We start from the raw sequence: 21774 nt of genomic DNA, 5'->3' as shown, positions 1-21774 counted from the left end.
ATTTTTAAAAGCGAACATGAAATTTAGAATCTAACTAAGCAAACTCCAAAGCTTCTGAAAGAAAAAATAAATTGAAACAGTTAATGAAGGGTTTGTAAGAGAGTGCGATATAGGAGAGGGCATGGGCTTCAAAAAAATATCTATTTGAAGTCCCAAGTGAAAGTCGTATTCTGGCCATATAATCGGGAGAGGGGGGTTTGCTATAGTCCACATGACCACATGATCTACGTGAGCACATAGGTAATCCTTGATCAATTAAATGAATTGGCAGGTGACAAAAGAAATAAGATGCGCAACAACATCTGTCATGCACACAAGGCATAAAAACCCTAGGAGAAGAGGTTGATGATACTTCTTTGTGCAGGATCTTCATGGCTGAGAGCCTGTTGACCATTTTTATGGAGAGGGTGCCTTTCCTCAAGCACTTGTTTGGCTCGAAAATTTTTCCACTTAACAAGCAAAGGCAAGAGATACATCCCTTAGGCTAGATGGCTATAGTTTGGCTTTCTTCTAGTTTTCCTTGGAGAAAATCAAAGACGAAATATTGTTGTTGTTTGATGATTTGGAAGGCAAACTCAATAGCACCAATAGAACCATCAGCCCTAACCCAGGACCAACCAGAAGGGCCCCATAAAGGGGGCCGAAGTCGGTCCATTTCAGGTCGGGCCTTTGAGGCCCACCATCCCAGCTTGGATCATTTGCACCCTATAAATTGTAAAATCGCACAAAATAAGGCCCATACAGCATCAATACTAAGGCCAATGCCCAGGGCAATCAAGCTAATGCGCCTTAAATTCAGGTTCAACCCAGCCCTACATGCCCTATAAACAGATGTTGGGCGGCCAACATCTCCCATGTACACATCCTTCACCATGAACAAGACATTCATTGCATTAGTGCCCAAAAAGGATGGCATTAGACTCTCACATGATATCAGGCACATTATCAAGCTGCAGTCCGCCTTTGCATAAGGACCATCAAACCTTGGATGGTTTCCTTACTCGTAAGTACGTTCCCTCGAGGCTGGTCGAGAATAGGCCCCAAAAATGTCTAAATGATTGACCTGAAGAAGGCTTATAATAGGGTCAATTGGGAGTATCAGTTGGAGATTATGAGCGTAATGGGCTTTGACGCCAGTTAGAGGCAACGGATGCCTTCCTAAATTTTCATTAATGGTAAGGTCAAAGGCTTTTATAAGGCTACAAGGGCGATTAGAAAGGATTTCCCTCTGTTCTTTTTTATCTCCACTATTGCAGATGATTATTTCAACTTCATGATAAAAGAGATGATCCAAAGTAGTCCCCTTACATTTTTCAAAGTGGGACACTATGGTGGTATCACACTTACCATGGTGGTATCACACTTACAATATGTTGATGTATATGTTGCTTTTTTGTGATGCCTTGGAGGCCCATATGAAAAATTTGTAGTTGATTTCACTCTGTTATGTCATGAGGTGATCTAGCCTATGATATGGAGGAAGAAACCTGACTAACAAGATGACTTGGTTGTGGTGTTGATTCCCTACCAAATAAATACTTGAGCCTCCCTCTTAAGAGGGGGAGAACTATAAGATTGATCTTGGATCCGATGACCAGTGTGGGAAAAACGGGTGGTTTAAATCCTAACCGCTCGATTAGATCGGAATCGGCCATTGGTTCCAGTTCTGATTTCGGCCAGGGCTCGTGAACTGGAAGGGTATTTTTTAAAAAAATCAAAAAGAAAAGTTGTATAAAATCCCTCAAAATAAAGGATTTTGCTTGTAATGGCTTTTTAAATGTTTTTCATCACTTTGGCAAAGATTGAAAATTGTTTTACCCTTTAATACTTATTTTTAAGTTTTTTCCATCTTTTTTGAAAAATTTCAAAAATACTCTCGGGCACAAATTGATTCTTAAAATCTATTTTTTTATTAATTTTCAATTTTATTTAGATGTGTTTTGTTTAATCATGTTTTAAATATATTTTTTATATTTTATTAAAAAAATTAACACTTTTTTGACCACTCAAAACTTTGCCTGGTTAGACCGATTGAACCGATTAATTTACTAATTAGCACCGAGTATCTACTTCTGGCCCATGTGCAATGAACCGTTCCAATTGAATTTTTCCTACTCAATACTTTCAAAAGAAGTTGGACCTTTGGAGGGTAGTTATCTCTCGTTGGGAGGAAGGATAACATCGATCAAGTCCAACCCTATCAAACCTACCCATTTATTACTTGTCTCTATCTCGTGCGCTGAATGGGATGGTTAAGAGGCTAAAAGGAATGATGAAGTAATGGGTCAAAGGTATGATGAAGAAATTCTCATGAAGTAAAGCAAAAGACGAGTAAATTTCATTTGGTAAACTAAGATACAGTATTTGCACCGAAAATATTGGGGACTTTGACTCATAAATAAAGCGTTACTCATTCAATGGTGATGGCGCTGTACCACAAAGCCAAGTGCTTTCAAGTCTGGTGTTGACGACGTTGGCATGACAATTAAGAGCTTAAAATCCCCCTGTGACAGTGAAGAAAGGGATAAATTATTGTAGGCCATTGTTCATGAGTCATGGTAGAATGACGGTGGGAAAAGGTGATTGGAATCAGGATTAGCTTTTGGTCTCATAAATGGTTGGGGAACCACTTCCAAAAATCAATTCCTTGGTCTATACCAGAGTGCATGATCGTCAAGTGCCTCAGTAAATGGAAGTACTTGTGGGCACCAACCGCCATCAACTCAAGCTCAAGGGGGCATGTGGATCACATCTCAAGGTGACTCAAGAGGGCATGGGCATGCGGATCACATCTCAAGGCCAAATCACCTGATTCTTGAGTAGCTTGAACCAATACTACTAGCACCCCTAACAAAATGACAAACATAGTGTGAGAAATCACACCAAAATTGCATCTCTTCCAAGACCTTCTCAGTAAGCTCATTGTATAGACAATCCTACCTGTAATAGGATGATACAAAATGCTGATACAATTTAGAAGGTATGGTGATGCCTGACACCTTATAAAACCCAAACCTTTGCCTGCATAGCAGTAACGGACAAACTGCTAACAGTGGAGCAGCCCAGAAAAAATGGTATGCCTCTATCGAACATATGTTTGATGTGTAATGTTGAATCTGAAATCAATGATAGCCACCTTTGTCCTTATATGGTCCCATCTCTTGGAACCTATGGGCTTGTCAAGCGAACTTCGATGGAAGCTCACAGGAAACCCAGCTGGTATAGGATTATTCCAAGACCATAAGGAGAGGATCCTAATTGCAAGACCATAAGGAGAGGATCCTAATTGCAGTCACAGCCTCTTCCGTGGCGACATGGCAATGATTTGAGATTGAAGTGGCAATGTTTCAAACTTGGTGGCACCTAGGCGGCCGGGATCCAGGCCACTTGGCACCTAGGCGGGTAACTTGTGCGGCCTAATAGATAGAAAAATATCTCTATAGTCTAACTGTTTAAGTATAATTACATAATACATAAATCCATATTACACACGCTCCTCCATACTCTATAATCGTAAGTCCACATCCAATTATCCATGTTTGACTCAAAATCTTTTAAAGCACTCTAATGGGTTTATAAAACATCAAAACTAAATCTAATATCAATAGGTGATATTTAGATCAATTTTTCGTAACTTTGAAAAATCCTTTCATCCAATGGAAATAACCCAAAACTAGTTTCTGAGTTGGTTTCTCTCTCTAAAACTCTAATAGACCGTTTGGGTACTTGAAAATCTATTACAGATAAACATATTACATTTGGGTACCTGAAAATCTATTACAGAGAAACATATTACAATGTTTGGATACACTTTAACGGTAAGAAAATTGAAATAAATTATATAAAATTTTCCTATGAAATCTAACGAATATGAACAAGATTTTCCCTACGTGAAATCTAACCGAGATGAACAAGATTTTCCCAAAATACTTAAAATCTAACCGAGATGAACAAGATTTTCCCAAAATAGAAATGAAATCCAAGATTTTCTCAAAATACAGAGATGAAATCCAAGATTTTCCCAAAATAGGTAAAGTCTAAACGGAGATGAAATCCAAGATTTTCCTAAAATACATGTTTAACGGGTAATTAGTTACGGAGATGAAATCCATTACGTGCTTAACGGGTAATTAGATGAGTAATTAGATTGCACGTACTTAACGGGTAATTAGATTTCACATCTAACGAAGATGAAATCCATTACGTGTTTAACGGTAATTACATTTCACGCACTTAACAGTTAATTAGATTTCACAGAGAATGGGTAATTAGATTTCACGGAAAATAGCTGTGAAATCCATCAAGCGCTTAATAGGTAATCTATAATCTAACTACACGCATCTTACCAAAAAAAATCCTACTTTTTCCGATTTCTACTTTCTCTCTCTAAACTCCACTCCTCCCTCTCTCTCTAAACTCCACTCCCTCCCTGTGCACATCTATTTCTACTTTCTCTCTAAACTCACCCCCATTCTCTCTTCTCTCCCTCTCCTGCACATCCATATCTAATTTCTCTCTTTAAACTCCACTCCCTGCACATATCCATTTCTACTTTCTCTCTCTAAACTCCACCCCCATTAAACTCCAACCCCATTAAACTCCAATCCACTTATAAGTGTGGTCATTCTCCCTTTCTCTTGGGCACATCTATTTCTACTTTCTCTATCAACATCTATTCTACTTTCTTTCTCAACTCCTCAATTCCACTTACAAGTATGTCAACTAAACTCCACTCCACTTATATGTGTGGTCATTCTGTCTTATAAGTGTCGTCATTCTCCCTTAAAGGTCTATTTCTACTTTCTCTCTCAATATCTATTTCTACTTTCTCTCTCAACTCCTCAACTCCACTTATAATATGTCAACTCCTCTCTCAATATCTAGTTTTACTTTCTCTCTCAACTCCTCAACTGCACTTATAATATGTCAACTGCATTAGTAAGTATTGCACATACTGCGCACGTCCATTTCTTCTATTTCTACATTCCACTCTTCTCTCAACATCTATTTCTACTTTTTCTCTCGACTACTCAACTCCACTTATAAGTATGTCAACTCCACTCGTAAGCTCCACTTATAAGTATGTCAACTCCACTCGTAAGCTCCACTTATAAGTATGTCAACTCCACTCGTAAGTATTGCACATACTGCACATGTCCATTTTTTCAATTTCTACAATTCACTCCACTTGTAAGTGTCGCTATTCTCCCTCTCTACATTCCCCTACATTCTTCCTCCCTCCCTCTCTACTGTGCACATCTATTTTTACTTTCTCTTTTAACTCCTACTTTTTCCTACTTTCTCTTTCAACTCTACGCACATCTATTTCTACTTTCTTTCAACTCCACTTATAAGAAGTGTGAACATTCTCTCTCTTTCCTGCGAACGTCTATTTCTACTTTCTATCCATTTCTTCTATTTCTACATTCTCCTGCTCACATCCATTTCTACATCTTTCTATCCCTAATTTTTTCTACATTGTCATGCTCACATCCATTTCTACATCTCTCTATCCATTTCAACCTCTCTCTATTTCTACATTCTCTTGCTCACATCCATTTCTACATCTCTATCCCTAATTTCATTTCTACAACGCGCTATCCCTAATTTTTTCTACATTCTCTTGATCTCTATCTCTCTATCCCTAATTTCATTTCTACAACGCTCTATCCCTAATTTCTTCTACATTCTCCTGATCTCTCTATCCATTTCAACATCTCTTTATCTTTAATTTCCCTAATTTTTTCTACATTCTCTTGCTCACATATTTTTGCTCTATCCCTAATTTCTTCTACATTCTCCTGATCTCTCTATCCATTTCAACATCTCTTTATCTTTAATTTCCCTAATTTTTTCTACATTCTCTTGCTCACATATTTTTTCTACATTCTCTTGTTCACATCTATTTCTACATCTCTCTATCCATTTCATCTCTCTATCCCTAATTTAAGTTGTGGCATTCATCTAAAGCCATCACCTCTCATGTAAAAACAAAAATAATAATTCATAATCAATGAGAAATTACACAACACCATCACAATAAAAAATTTCATACAACATAATTCTGAGGTACTTTTTAATCTCCTCCATTGAACTTCTTCCCATTTCATTACCAAACCTTCTAGTTTACTAATCAAACTTCTTCCCATTCCATTTCTTCCCATTCCATTACCAAAAGTTATAACTTACTAATCAAGCTTCTGCAATTACCAAACCTTCTAGTTTACTAATCAAACTTCTTCCTATTTTTTTTAACTTGTACCATAAAAATTTTGAATTTGATATCATAAATTTATTGTTTATTTGAAATTATATAAAGAGATATTTGAAAGACTTCCGTAAAAAATAAATAAAAATAAAACTTATCACAATAAAATCATGTTATTCCAATCATATTATTCCAATGGTGTATCATGTTGAAACCAAAGTCTAATCATGTTAGAAGACCTGTAATTCCATGTATGTGCCAAAGATATGAAAAAGAAATTAGAAAATGGTGTCATGACTGATACAAGTTTTTATTAAAAAAACTTTTTGAAATGGTATGACGATTTTAATTCTACATTTCAATAGAAGTTTGTAAAGAAAAAAAAAAATGAATCTTTTTGGAATGGTGTTATTATTATCAAAAAAAATCTTTTTGGAATGGTATGTTGATTTTAATTTTACATTTCAATAGGATTTTGTGACAAAAAAAAAAATGATAGTGTAAAAACAAGTGCTCGTAAAATGTTAATGCATTTCCCATATTTCTTCCAAACATATCTAAACAATAACAATGTATTTCCCAAGTTGCATCTAAATACTCCCCAAACACTACCCAAATAGTAACAATCCATTTGCTGGTAATGTATTACACAGTAATGTATTACACCAACAATATATTTCACCACTAATACATTTCCAAATATCCACACGATTCCTAATGAATTATAAGTTTCAAATTAACTTAAAACCCACAATTTTTCCCTTTTATTATTAAAAAAATATTAAAAAACACCCTCAATGATAGGCATTGGTGCAAGTACTAAGCAGGTTCCAGGTGTGTCCAAACACCGCGTAGCTTTTTAAAATTACTGGAAGTGGCAGACAAAAAATGGCAAAGGGAAATCCATCAAACATAATTCAGTGGTATAGGACTGATCAAGGGGCTCTATGGCACGTGATCCCTATTTTAGATGAGATAAGGGACACCACTCGGTAGTCCACAGATTTTGGATGTGCAGTTACTAAAGACAATTTTTGTAGAGCTCGCACACATGAAGATAAATTTCGTGGAGATTAATGAGAAATCCCAAGTAAACATAATAATAAAAAGAAAAAACAGCTGTGTTTTGTGTCCCACTCACTCCGTGACTCCGTCATCATCCGACCCAATGATTTGCAGGCGATAATCCTTGTGACCACATATCGTATGCGATCATGTAGACAGCAGAGTATCCCATATACATGTGGGATGCATATCTACAGACGTAGATGCATCATATTACAGTGAAAAGATAGATGATACTATGAATGTAATTATTCCGTGTTCCACTTTCCCTTGATTGAAATCACGAAGTGATGCCTCTTTCAATCAGTTAAATTAGCAGATTAGTTAAACATCGCAAATTTTGTGAGCTATATCTAATGCAAAAAGATGAGTTCTGTGTCAATGCCTCAACGGCTTTGAAATTTTCATCGGCCCTTCATCAAAATTCTTCCCTGGAACTGAAATCACAGCCCAAAGTGATATAAGCATAAGGAATAATAGAAAGCATATAATCAAAACATTGGATTGTAAAAGAGAAAAACAAGCTTACATCGCAAGAAATCGAAGGCAACCATAAGGGTCAACGATTTCTTCTTTTTTTTTTTTTGGGGAATGAGGGGTCACCGATTTCAAAAAATAGATTAACCTGCAAAGCCCACACAAATAAATAGCAACCAATCAATGGAAACTTTAACTCATTCATAGTGGATATCAAGCCATACTTAAACAACCAGCTCATGGAGAAACGACTATGTACCTGGAGAATGGCTCAGGAACTTAGAGGAACATTTTGGAATAGGCCTTCCTCTCTTGATTTCGTCTCTCTGCAATCTGCAACCAGTTATCATTTTTCAATGATAATGTAAGTAACAATCAAAAAGAGAATAAAATTGGCAAGTCAACAAAGAAATCTGGAACATGAGTTTTAATTGGTTATACCTTCTTCTTTGCCGTAGCAAGCTCTTTCTTAATCCCGACTAAATCATATAAGAAAAGACATTAGCAAGGGAGATTAGAGGCAGCAATGAATGTGAATAGTTCATGGTCTCTGTAAACACATCAATAAAAACTGAAGACAAAGCCAACCATCATTTGGTTCTAAGTCTAAGGCCTTCTTGAAACTTTCAACCGCAGCATCCACATCATTAAGTGCCATGTATGCCTGATAGATGAAAAATATACAACCCAATGATCAAAAAATCATCACAGAAAAAAAGAGGATGAAAAACACATTTAGAAACTACAGCAATGTAATGGGAGTCAAACAAAAAGAAGGGTGACAAAATGCAGCGTTAAAACTATAACAGAATGAAGACATGGTATTTTAATCACTGTAGAATGTTACTATACAAGTAGAATTGTTCTCATTCTTTGCATACATTAGACGTATTGAAGATAAGAGACTAATCAAGAAGTACATAAAAGGGATGAGAGAAGATGAAGAGGCAACAACATCGTTCATACACAGAACAAATACAATGCTGCTCAATGGACGGGCATGCAAAGCATGCAGCACGTTGCCAGCTTTTACAGGCATCGATTTTCCATTTAAAAATGGCAATGCTGGGCCAACTCCCTCCAATCATGAAAGTAAGGCCCATTTCTCTCCCCCACTTATTTGAAAAATGCAGCAAAATTATATATGTTTTTAATTTAGTTAAGGACCCAAAAAATCTCATTAGATGAACTCCGAGAGGGTAACAGAACATCCCTGGAAATTGGAATTTAGCTACACTCAAGGATGAGTTCCCACAAGAGGGGCCAGGTTGTGTAGTTCCAGTCAAATGTGCTCGGAAGAGCTTCCAAAGTTCAAATGTGCCCACTCGACATCCAACAAAAAAAAAAGGATCTCTATTCCATTTCAAGGATAAAATCAAGATTAGCGAACAAGAAGAATCCCGAAAAATGTCAGTAAGGGTGTAGAAACATGACCGACCAACATGATGTCCCCCAAAGGCCCCAAAAAAAAAAAAAAAAAAAATCCACCCAACCCCCAAAACCCCTAAATATCACTCCTCTTGTTGTTTTTCCTTTCTCATCTTTAGGGTATATTTCTAGCATTTTTCCAATTTGTTGGATAAACGAAAACATGCTCTCAATGTGACATGGCTGCTCCTTGGTACATTCCATTCAATTTGTTGGATAAACGAAAACATCTTAATGTGACATGACCGCTCCTTGGTACATTCCATTGTGTCCATGACATTCAAGTCCTCGCCAAGAAAATTTTTCCATGACCAATATTTTTTTTTTTTTCTTCCTCCAACTTCTTCCATACTTTCCGTTGGTGCTAGAAAGAAATTGCAAATTGGTATGCTTATCAGAGCTTATTTTTTATAATGTCCCAGCACGGTCCATATCTTGATGGATTCTTTCACCTAAACCTATGCAGATGACATGGACCAGCAAGATCTATCATCGCTCAGCACCATCGGATGTTCTGTGGTCCTGTTGGGAGTATCACTATAAAACTGTTCTGCCAGTATCTTCAAATACAAACCTATGACTGCCCCAAGAAAATATGAATGAAAACCTAGAATTAGGTTTTCACACAAAACTTCACTAGAACTTAATCCAGCACTCTCTGTACTCAACTCTCCTCTAGGATGGAAACAAATCAGGGGCAAAGTACTGCACAAACAACAACTTCAATGTGATCCCCAAAATAGATTGTAGATTATGCTTGATTAAGGCCAAGTACGGCTCCTTCCACATAGGAAACTAGACACATGCATGCAAACATGGGCTCGCATGTGCACATGCACACACACAACTCAAAAATGCCAATGTGCAAATAAATGAACTATGTGCAAGTCTCATAAAGGAGTCCATCAACAAGGTGGTGGATCAAGGCATATCCTGATTCCCAAATATATGTGCAACCATAACATACTTTTCATTTGTTCAAACCAAAAATACTAAAAGAAAATGTTTGGTTTCTATCATGTGTCGACCTCGCAGACAAGTGGCCAACACATTGCCGAATTTCAATTGACATCATCTCTTTTTAGTACATACATATTGACAATTGTTTTATAAAGTGTCTGGCATTTTAGTTACACTGATAGTGCCAGGCTCACATGGTCATGAACAGTGAATGCCCTGATAATCCTAGCCATGAAACTTTCTTTTTCTGGCCCAGTTTTAAATATTGTTGATATAAAGCAAAAAAGCAATGCTAGCTCCTGAGATTTGAACACTGAACTTTATGAGTAAGTCTACCACCACCTTGTGTGTCACATCTTTGTATGGAATGTGCCAATGTTCTAACATACAATACTTCCTGTTTTAATTAGTATATAAAAACTAAAATGTAAATCGTGAGGACCCAAACTCCAAACTTCAAGTACCAAGGGTGTTAAGCTCCACCACTGCAAACGCAGTGTGTATGATGGCCAAATTAACTAAATTTCTATTAGATTTTCATTTATAAGCATAGCCCCCCATCCATTGGCTTCAAATCCAGGACCTCCCTCCTCACTAAAATTAAGAGGGCAGATGACCACTTTACCATATAGTGCTAATGTATAAAGGTTAAAAATTCAAATTTATAATTAAACTAGTGTAACATTGTGTGAACGCATATTAGGGAAGTACTAGCATTTTAACCACATGTATTAGACACCCCAACATGAACTAGATACCGACACCTGTGTAGATGTCCATGTAATAGTGATTTCTATTTATAATGTCTCTCAGAAGTGACAAACCAATGGAACCAAAAGTGATGCCAAAAAAATAGATTCTATAATTGAGAGTTACTTTTATAAATTATAACAACACAGTACGTTAAAGGTTTTTTCTTTCTTTTTCTTTCGGTTTGGCAAACTGAAGCACCAACACTGCCAAACTGAGTAACTGTAAACAAAAAAGAAGAAAAGATACAATTTTACATCCATAGGAATGGAGTACAAGATGTCGAAATCCTTGGAAGAGAACATGGATAAGTAGAAATGGCGATGTTATAATGCTATTCCTTAAAGACTAGTCATCAAAACATCTTGAAGCCCTAATGAACAGAAAGATAAATCACAATCTCAATAATACTCAATAGATGAGACATGGAAGGTAATGGTTTAACTACGTCAGTTTTGATAGATAAGAAAACAAGACTAACCTGACCCTGGCGAAACAAAGCTTTGACATTGCCCTCTCCATCCCGCATAGCAAAATCTGTATCCAGTAAGGCACCTTTCAAATCTCCTAATTTTAATTTACAAGCCTGTGAAAAAACAGATAACATGTGCCAAGGAAAGGCATTAGATTAAAGAAACATCTTACAAAAGTCTGTAACTATGTAAAAGATGTCATGGATTATATAAAGCAAGAACACATTCCAGGTTGATTCTCCAAATAGCACATACAATGGAAAATCCAAACTATGACTTTTCACCTTCTGCAGAAGGGAAACGATAGTATGATATTTAATCTATCCCAAATAAAAGCATGGCATGGTACATGTACCACATAAACATTATGCTGCTAAATGTAGCCTCAACCTCCTGTTGTCAGAAACAAATGGTTGAGATGAACCTTGTTTTCTTGCGGGGGAGGGCCTCTACCCTTGGTGGGAATTGAGAACACAATGTCACTACTGATGCAGACATTGACAGCTTTGAGCTGAAGAATAATGCATCTCATTTGTTGACAACAGATGATTGAGTTTAAATGTATTTCACTGTCATCATGCAACACGCAACATAGTACAGAATCCCTTCGCACAATAGCAATCAAGTAACAGACAGAGAATGTCATACTGAGTGGCAACTTATAAGACAGCATAACAAGTATTAGAAGGTTTATACAACCTCAACAAGTCTGTAAAATAAACATCAAGCATAGAATGATCTTTATTTAATGAATATTGTCAGGTAAAATCAGGGATACTGCCCAACTCATCTTCACTTGTAATGAATGCATTGGGCCAAGAAAGAGGGAATACAAAGTTAGCAGTTGGTACAAAACATAAATACCCCTGTCATAGTTAGCAGTTGCACAAAACATAAATACCATTGGCATATCTATCAACACTCTCCAGCATCCAGGATACACCATTCTAAAATAACAGAATTAGCACTGGAAAACAGAGGTTGATGAGATCAATGGAGCAAAAGAATACCAGCAGTCAACTCAAAGTTATTTTAGAATATCCTAGGTTTCTACCAAGTCTTTCAATCTTTGAGATATACATTATTTCAACTACAATAACTGAACTAGGGCAATGATTCATGATGGAATCACAGACTATTCAAGTTAGTGATTACATATAGGGGAAAAGAATCAAAAAAGAAAACTTTTAGGAGCTTTTGTTAATAAATAAGAAAAAAAAATAACACACATAAGAAAAACACACATGCAAACAAGCATGCATATATGTATGTGCTTGCACTTGCACACACAAGCATGTATGTATGTTAATATACGTACGTATATGTGTATGCATGTATATATATGTGCATGCGCTCGCACACACAAATGAGAAGCTCACATACGTATCGACTCCATACTTATTTTGACAGAGGAAGACATGCAAAGATCCCAGGCTGATTGACACCATGATCTATTATCTGTGTTTTCAGAATACATATAGGACCTCTATAACATCGTTTTGCCTCCATGGTTTTACCTTTGGAACTCCCCCTAATTTAATAGAATCGACAAATCATGCTTAAAGAATTACATTTTTGCAGTAAAAGCAATCAGATAAACTTCAAATGGAAGCAAATTATTCTAAAATGGTATCTCATAATTTTCATGGATGTCTTTCTCTTTTCTTTTCTTTCTTTTTTTTCTTTTTTTGAAAGACAATATTCGCATATCTTGAGGCCTCATATCAAGAATGATCTCCAGAGTAAAAAAATATCCATGCGAACATTGATTGGAGCAAGTATTCGATTTTCTTAACAGATTTTAGTAAGGTCCAAACTTTGTTGTCAAAAGCAGAAAAGTCGAGGAACCTGAAACTTTCAATGGATGTAGCAAGAGTACTGACATTTAGAAGGCTAAAAAGTATTAATTCCTAAGACATTTCAAGATTAAAGGGATTCTTCAAGAACATATGGGTGAAAGGAACTGCTTACAGTATCTAGCCAAAAGAGAAAAACAAGTACTTACAGAACTATTTGTGAAGATTTGTGATTTTATCTTCCTCAGGTTCATATTCCTTTCTGCAGACAGCCAAGATGGGTCATACAACCAATGAACCGCATTATATACAGGATTGGCCAGATTTAGCATGCCAATCAAAATAAAAATAATAATAGCAACCCATGAGCATTCCATTAAACACAAAACGAAAAAGAGAAACTCATGAGTATGAAAGAATGCAAAATAAAAAGTACATGGACCCAAATTTCCAAAATGTTGGGAGAACAATCCAGAGCTTGCCCTTTAAACTATATTTCCCAAATTGAAATGAAAGTCTACTATATAGTATACATACAACACATAAAGTTTCACCAGAACATGCATCCACACCATGCCTCTCACTGAGAATGGATGGCGGAGGGATTCATCAATCACCTTGACAGAGAAATAGCTCAAGCAGAGTGTAGATCATCACCAACATCTATCCTCATTGACAGACACTAGATGGAAATGTGTGTTGGGTATACTACACATGTTGCACGGTTAGTATACTTATTTTTTTTCCTTTTTTGTTTTTTTGAATCTGATAATGCTTGTTGCACAGGTAGTAGACTCCAACAAATGAAGACTAAAAGACGGTACATTTGAAACATCAGACTTTGACACCAATAACTGATACTCTTAGCTATAAAATTTAAACAAAGGAAAACATAAAGGGAATTGCAATTTACCATCATCAATGTCATCTTTCTCCCAGCAGATATCCAGAAAACGCAAAGCCTTTCGGTACTTCCTAAGTGCCATCTTATAATCTTGTTTCTGCAAGCAATGCAAGATAGAGTTGACAACACAGCACATGCGTACATGGGCATGCACATGCATACCCATGGACAAACACTTACACACGCAAACACATATACAAGCGCAGCCCACACCCAGAAAAAAAGAAACAGGCATGAACATACATAGGATACAGTGCAAATTTAAGCTTGAAAGGCAAGCTTGGACCACTCTTGAAGATCATTATAAAATGTAAAATGACTAACCCTACACCTTATCACTAGTCAAGTAAAATAAACAAAATGCTAAATACAATAACAAATTATATCAAATATTAGAAAAGAGGGATGCAACAAATTTACCTTGTAGTACTCATTTCCAAAAGTTTTAGCAGACTCCACTGCCTCCATCCACCAAGAAAGTTCAGCTGGCTTCTCATCAAGGTCAGCAGGCCAATCAGGATACATATCGCCATCTTTGAAGAAATTGGCAACGCCATCATCACTGCCTTCGGGGATTTCTCCACAATCCACAATTACAACATCAACTGTGGGACAATCATGATCCCCCGTTGGGGTATGCTCTATGGAACGCACCACCCCCATACCTTTGATTACCTTTCCAAACACAACATGTTTCCCATCTAGATGAGATGTCCTTGTAGTTGCAATGAAGAATTGAGATCCATTTGTATTAGGACCAGAATTAGCCATTGAAAGCATCCCTTTTCGTTCATGTTTTAGCTCAAAATTCTCATCATCAAATTTTAGTCCATGGATGGATTCTCCGCCTGTACCATCTCCAGCAGATATGTCTCCGCCTTGTATCATGAAACCTTTTATAACACGATGAAACCGGACCCCCTAAATAGTGACAACACAACAGATATCTCAATTTAAATAGAACCTACACAATGTGTCACCTTGTGTCTAATATAATACAAAAGATAACCCAACATTTATGTAATATAAGCTATCAGCAACTACATCTGAATCTACAAATAGAGAAATGTTTTGAGCACAATTGCCTGTTGAAGCTTATTCAAGAAGATGAGTAACTCTGCAGGATCCCCATGGAAAAGAACTTGGATATTAACAGCAGCTCCCCACCTCGTACCAAATGCCAAGGCACTCTTAACACTGAACTGGATTCCATGGTACAAGATGGAATGGCTAGAGAATCCTCAGCAACTGAAGTCCCAATCCCGTTTCACTGATCCATTTCTTCCACTTTCCTTCACAGACTCTTTTTTAGGTTGATGTTCCTTTCCTCAGTTTTCTCTTTTTGTTTTCTATAATTTTGGTTCTATAATGCGTCTGTCTATGCAAAGGACATCGTACACCCATTTTAAAAAGGTTGCGGTTTGTACAAAGCCGAGGCTCTAAACAATCAAAGTAAAGCATACCTTCAAATCGTGTCAAGAAATGTGGTTTCAATACTGGAAATCTTTGTGATAGCCTTAAAATATATTTTCATCTTTAATTATAAAATCTAAAGCTACAAAAATAGTGTAGATCGAGCAGATATATGAAAATCTTGAAAATTGACGGTCCAAAAATGCATTACAAGATGCACTTTTTCCAAAACTTGAAATCCATTTTTTCTCATGTCCATGCATATTTGGTCGAGATGATCAATTTGAGTATATATGGGAATCAAAACAACCTCTTCTAATGAAATATTTGAGGTGCGCCCTGATTTGATTTATAGGTCCTCGCATTTATATAAACTTTTTCCTTTTAAAAGTTTATGAAAGTGTTACTTTTCAACAAAAGAAAAACCTTAAATCCGCTCTGCTGTTTTTAAGAAGATGCCATGAGATTTGATAACCAATGCCCTTAAAGTAACCAACTATCAATCAGATGCATATCAATAGGCGGTAACCAGCAAAAAATACTTCAAAAAAGCAGCGCACCAGTTACAATAAAAGCATAAGCAATGAAATGGTTCATTATCAAAAAAAAAAAAAAGATTAAAAAAACCAAATGGGATTTATTTGCATATGATAAGGAAACTGAATTTACAGAAAACTATAATAGCAATTTACAGAGATCAAGCGGAGTCGACACAGGAACTTAGTATAACAGAAATGACAGGATATGAAGCGAAAATTTGCATGAGATTAATTTAACCTGCACTCCCATAAATTGAATTTTCTGGAGAGAGAAGAAGCATCTAGATACACATCTGCACCAATACAACCTGTTTCTCCATTCCTAGCAGGCGCAGTAGCAAGGGATCGTGAAAAGCTTGAATATCCCCCACTGTTAGGGATGTCAATCCTAACCTTTGGGGGATCTTGATTCCAACTGTTTGGGATCTCGATTTCAACCTTTTGGAGATCTTGCGCCCAATATAGGACTTTATATATTCTTTAAGGTAGAGGCCTCTCTATTTTGAGCCATCAAACAATACAACTGTGTTTATAGCTACAAATAAAGAAAATTTTCAGTTTGGTCGTTATCTTGGTCTTTAAGGTGGGGATCGAATCCCTAACAGTGCGGATCGAGATCCCAACATCTAAAAAGTTTCCTTTGCCAGAGCACTGGGATGAGATTCTGGTGTGGGATCACTCCTTAGGTTGGAAGATATTGGCAACTATGGTGAGAATAAAGCATTTAGATACACTTCCACACCAATACAATATGTTTCTAGATCAAAAAAATGTTTTATTTATAAGAATGATTGGAATTGACGAGATTTCTAATCATACTATAGGAAACCACAATATCCACATGGTCCCAGGTTGAACAAGGGGTGTCATCAATAAACTTTGGTATGCATCAGCTGAGTGGAATGGCATCAGCATTCACTTCCCTTAAGTGTGATGAAAAAACGACTTTTAGGAGGTGCACCTCTGTTATCTCCCCAAAACGAAAAAGAGAAAGAAAGAAAAAAAAAATTGATATTTGCCAAGAAGGAGCAGCCTTCCATTGAGCCCCCCAAATGGAAGTACGACTATCACCTTCAACCACATCGCAGTTTCCACCTGAGCTCACAGTAGTTAGTAGCTCCATTGGGAAAACACTCATATCGATTAGTGACAAGTAACAAGACTCTAAGGGGCCTGAGAAAGATAGCAGAGTCCAGAATGTCTCTCAATAGTCCTCCAATCCCCTCAGGCACCGGGTTGCTTGACTAGGGAGTGGTTGAAGAAATCAAGGTAACATAGAAGCCGCCGATACCCATGTCATCCCAAACAGGTCATGCACATGCAAAACAGAGTTAAACTAGAAGACGGTAAATAGTTGGCCGATATGAAGCAGATCATTCTCAGTACATCCTTTATAATGTTCATTGTAAAATTTCCATCTGCTGTACCAACCAAGTCAAAAGCCCATTTCATTGGCTTAAGAGAGACAAGTGCCATATTTTGTTCCTGTTCGAGTTGGCATCCTTGAACCTAAGCAAGTTCCCAATGATCAAACTTACCCTAACATAAACATTAACGTATAGCAATAAGGATAGTCCCAGGCGGATAGTGTTGGGATGTAGGCAATCAGAGTTCATGAAAAGCATGGCAGGCACAAGTGGCAAGGAACTCAAGCAAAATTGCATTAAGAAATCATAACATCTTACCAATAGCTCCGTGTACATATTTATAGACATTGTTGAATACCTTGAGCTTCAAGCAACCAAATAATTTGACCAAGACTCTGAGCAATATATTGAAGGTCTAAAACAACTTAGACTTCAGGAAACCCAAAATAACTAAATTAAAGTTGACTAAAAACTCCTAAGTAAAATTTAAAACCTAACTAGACATCAAATTTGCCACTAATGTCGTCAATAGGATTTCCGTCATGATTGGAAATTAAGCCCAATTTAGGAAAAACCCATAGAAATTAATGAGCAATAAATCCAATAAACACCCAGGTGAAATGTTATGCCCTGCTAAAGTTGCCTACATCAAAGGGGAAAAAATCTCAATATTGAATTGGCTATCAAATCCTAGCATTAAGGCATAGTGTTTACTGTTTAGAAGTACAACTTGCTCAAAAATAAGTTATTTACGTAAGCATCAACTATTTTCCCACAACACGATGCCCTAGCTTACTATCAAAAAACTAATTCAAATCATACCCAAAGAAAGAACCTAGCTTACTATACGAAACCTAATAGACACTAATCAACATAAAAAACCTCGCTTATGTGCAAGCAGTCATATGGGTGCATGTGCATGGGTATAAATAGCACTGGTGGGAATAGACATTTTATTGCAATCACAGTAAGCCAATTCAGGTAAAGGCAATTCATGAAAACAGGGGGAAGGTTAAGTCTGTAGGCTACTGCGAGGAAACATCACATCCAAGCCCTCAATGACATATATGAAATTCGTAAAGAAGTATCATGCTGAACAGGTCACAAAGGAAAAAGGAGAAAGCACAACACAAGGGAAATACATAAGCGGCATAGTATATCTAAGACAAAAAGGCTATAATAGACCTTGTAGTGGAGGGGGACACCGGTATTCGGACCAACCCCCTTCTCCCCTGTGCACAATGCCCTAAAGTTCTCTGCAGTTTTGGGGACAACATCATTGTAAAGCTCCACAACTATTCTTCCTTCCAGCTCATCCCCTATTCCTATGTCCAAAAAACATCTGGGATACCCCATAAAGCTCCAACAAAACCTGACTTTCCCCTGGAATCAAGTATTTAAGTTTAGCTCAAAGTTAAAAATCTCTTGAATTTAGTGAGAGAAGGAAGCATTCTACAAGTCTTCACAAAATAATGAGAAATCAAGCAAACACTCAGGAGGAGACAAAAGAAAATGTTATAAACCAAAGAAGAGAGAGAAGAATGCGAGTGTGTTTCATGTCACTAAAAAATTAAAGAATGAGACAGGTTAAATGCATAAATGAAACTAATAAAAAAATGGGCAAACAGATAATAAGGCACGATGGAAGTAGATCATAGCCAAAGCTGGGTAAACTTGTTTTCATGTATTGAATTGCAGTGAAGCTAGAGCTGTCAATCAACACCACCATCATCATCATCATGATCTCTCTCTCTCTCTCTCTCTCTCTCTCTCTCTCTCTCTCTCTCTCTCTCTCTCTCTCTCATATATACACAGAGACGAAGAATAAAAAAAAAAGCTCCACCTCTCTCTAACTTCTTAAGTCAGCTGCTCTCTCTACCTCCTGTAGAGAAATCGGAAGGAAAAATAGTTTACTCTAGCTAGCAGAAGCATAGAAGAACGCAGCAAGGTACACAGACAATCAGGAAAAAAATCTATACCTAGGACACCTAAACAAAGATCGGAGGAAACGATCAGATAAAAAATGATTAGAGAAAAGAAGGGTGAAAATCACACCCAAAATCAGAGGTATAGAAGAATAGGACAAGAAAATTTTGGGGTTTTCTTCTTGGATAATTGAATTTTTTTTTTTTTCTCTCACTCTTTTCTATATTGTACAAAAGAAATAAGATAAATAGATGAACCTAATCTTATGGCCACACATGATGTTGACACTTCTAACCACTAAACAAAATATAAATCTTCTAACAAGTATTAATCACAAAACAAGATCACTCAACAAAGCATAAATGAATATGCAAAATTCTATTACAAAATAAAGTCAATCAAGTAAAACAAATTTGGCAAATGTCATGAAAGACTCGTATGATAGTTAACACTTACAAAAACTCAACAAAATACAAATCCTCGAACGGAAATTAGTCACAAAATATAAATCATAGGAGAATTGATTGCATGTTACAGTCAATAATGTAATACAAATTATGGCAAAATGCAGATTTAAAGCAACAAAATCTTCCCAGAAAAAGTTCGCCATATCCAACACAGAACATAAATCAAATAACTGAAAAGAAATAAAAAACACTGGCTCTCCGAGAACAAGAAAAAAAAAAAAAAGGAATCAACTGTATAAAGCATTCCCTAATAAAACCGAAGCAGAAGCGGATATACTATTGAAACTCAAACAAAAGTCAGAAAGCACAAAAAGAAAACAGAGTATATCAGAAACCAGATGAAAAAGTGAGATGGAATGGATTTAGCGCCCAGAGAGATTATTTTTTAACAGAGAGACATAATACCTGTACAAATCCCAGAACTTCGAAAAAAAAGACGACAGAACTTTGAAAAAAAAAAACTAGAGATTTCAGGCCGATGGTTTTCTCGCTCTGATTTTCGGGCAAGGTTTAGGGTTTTGAGCGCTGAGCGTGAGAGCGTGGGAAGAGAGATGGCGCCTGGTGCGTAAGATAACTGCCTCAGAAATGGGGGCGGCAACACTGATGTGGAGTTGAACGTGAAAGTTGGATATTTATAGGCCCATTTTAAATATAATGAAGTTCCTATAAGGCCTAGGCATCATGAAAACAAAATAAAGCCTCACGACAAATCCTCATCCGAATCTCCATTATGAATCCAAAAGCAATTTTTAACACCGAAAATAAAATTAGATATTCAAAAAATGTACAGAATTTATGAATACCTTTTTTTAAGGGTAAAATAGTCGGTCTAGATAATTTAATATAATATACACTATTTATAAAGCTTAATTTCAAATTTTTTTCACAATCATAATGTTCAAGCTCAGATAATCGATGTAAAGATTTTCCAATACTTGAATTGTAATCTTTGATAAGTTATGAGCTCTGTTGGAAAAACTAAGCGATGTTACCACTAACTGCTTGGTTAGATCGGAACCGGCCACTGGCGGGTTCCGATGTTAGGCGGTTTTGGTGACCGACCGATATTTAAAAAAAATAAAAATAATGTCTATAAATTCTAAAAAAAATCGAAATTTGGTTTGTAATGTATTTTTTAATATTTTTATATTATGATAAAAATTAAAATTTATTTTGATCATTAATGCACACTTTAATTAAAAAATGGATTTATTAAAATACATTTTTCATAATTTAGATTTTTTTTTTTGTATCTTTTTTATTTTTTCAACACTTCTTTTACCACTCGAGACTTGCCCGATTAGAATGGTTGAATCGGTTGATTTACCAATTAACCCAGTTAAACTGCTTCCAAGCCCATATCCAGTTAATCGTTTTCAAACACTGGTTATGAGGTTAGGCGATAGGACTGTATCAAACCAGTTTCCTTTAAATATAAGCAATTACAAACACTACCCAATCGTATTCACCCAAAAAAAACTATGTATTCCCAACGTAAGATATCGGGAAAATTTCGTATAGAACTCTAATTCCTTATATTATTTCATAGAGACCTTCCTTCCATATTTCTTTCAAGCGGCATAAGGAAACCCTCAAAGAATTCATTGTACATCATCTCTTTTCTCTATTTTTTATTGACTTTTAATCATAAGTTTTTAAGTTGAAATGGTATAAAAAGATTTGTTGTGGCTAATTTTTATAGTCAAAGTAAATAAAAGAGGGAGATAAGATATGTTAATTGGTTGAAATGATATAAAAAGATTTGTTGGGGCTAATTTTTATAGTCAAAATCAATAAAAAAAAAAGATAAGATATGAAGAGCTATGGTGAAATTTTTAGAAATTTCCTTATACCGCTTAAAAGAAATGGGATGAGGGTCTACTATGAAATAATATGAGAAATTAGGGTTCTATACAAAATTTTTTATAAGATAATTAGCCTATACTAAACAAGAGAGAGACTTTGCACTTGCATTTCAGTTTTGGATTTTGTTAGTGGTGT

General features: G+C 36.2%; 1 protein-coding gene and 1 long non-coding RNA gene across 3 annotated transcripts; both read right to left on the bottom strand.

Moving 5' to 3' along the window:
* Positions 1-2317: 2317 nt before the first annotated feature.
* LOC148779463 (uncharacterized) lies at positions 2318-3320 on the bottom strand. Its single transcript, XR_016046048.1, has 2 exons — positions 2941-3320; positions 2318-2847 (listed from the first exon to the last, which is right to left on the bottom strand). It is a non-coding gene; the product is annotated as an uncharacterized LOC148779463 (long non-coding RNA).
* Positions 3321-7260: 3940 nt separating this feature from the next.
* On the bottom strand, positions 7261-20440 carry SQN (peptidyl-prolyl cis-trans isomerase / cyclophilin-40 (CYP40) / rotamase). Of its 2 annotated transcripts, XM_006829238.4 has the most exons (11): positions 20179-20440; positions 18566-18763; positions 14482-14982; positions 14071-14158; positions 13367-13419; positions 11370-11474; positions 8339-8414; positions 8192-8229; positions 8010-8083; positions 7803-7898; positions 7261-7710 (listed from the first exon to the last, which is right to left on the bottom strand). In XM_006829238.4, the coding sequence occupies exons 2-9, from the start codon at positions 18734-18736 to the stop codon at positions 8030-8032; spliced, it is 1086 nt and encodes a 361-aa protein (XP_006829301.1). In that variant the 5' UTR covers positions 18737-18763; positions 20179-20440; the 3' UTR covers positions 7261-7710; positions 7803-7898; positions 8010-8029. The 2 variants fall into 2 exon arrangements, with proteins under 2 accessions (XP_006829301.1, XP_020517130.1); XM_020661471.2 differs by lacking the exons at positions 18566-18763; positions 20179-20440 and adding an exon at positions 15147-15439.
* Positions 20441-21774: the final 1334 nt, after the last annotated feature.

The sequence above is a fragment of the Amborella trichopoda genome, chromosome 12 (genome assembly GCF_054954075.1).
Source record: "Amborella trichopoda isolate Santa Cruz 75 chromosome 12, AtrichopodaSantaCruz75HAP2 v2.0, whole genome shotgun sequence".
NCBI lineage: Eukaryota > Viridiplantae > Streptophyta > Magnoliopsida > Amborellales > Amborellaceae > Amborella > Amborella trichopoda.
This window is presented reverse-complemented; position numbering and strand designations above follow the sequence as displayed.

Coding starts and splice junctions, on each gene's coding strand:
- SQN (XM_006829238.4), bottom strand. CDS start 18,736: ATGGGGTATCCCAGATGTTTTTTGGACATAGGAATAGGGGATGAGCTG. Junction 8,415..11,369: donor CTTTGTTTCGCCAGGGTCAG/GTTAGTCTTGTT, acceptor TTCATCTATCAG/GCATACATGGCACTTAATGA. Junction 8,084..8,191: donor TTGCTACGGCAAAGAAGAAG/GTATAACCAATT, acceptor AACTGGTTGCAG/ATTGCAGAGAGACGAAATCA.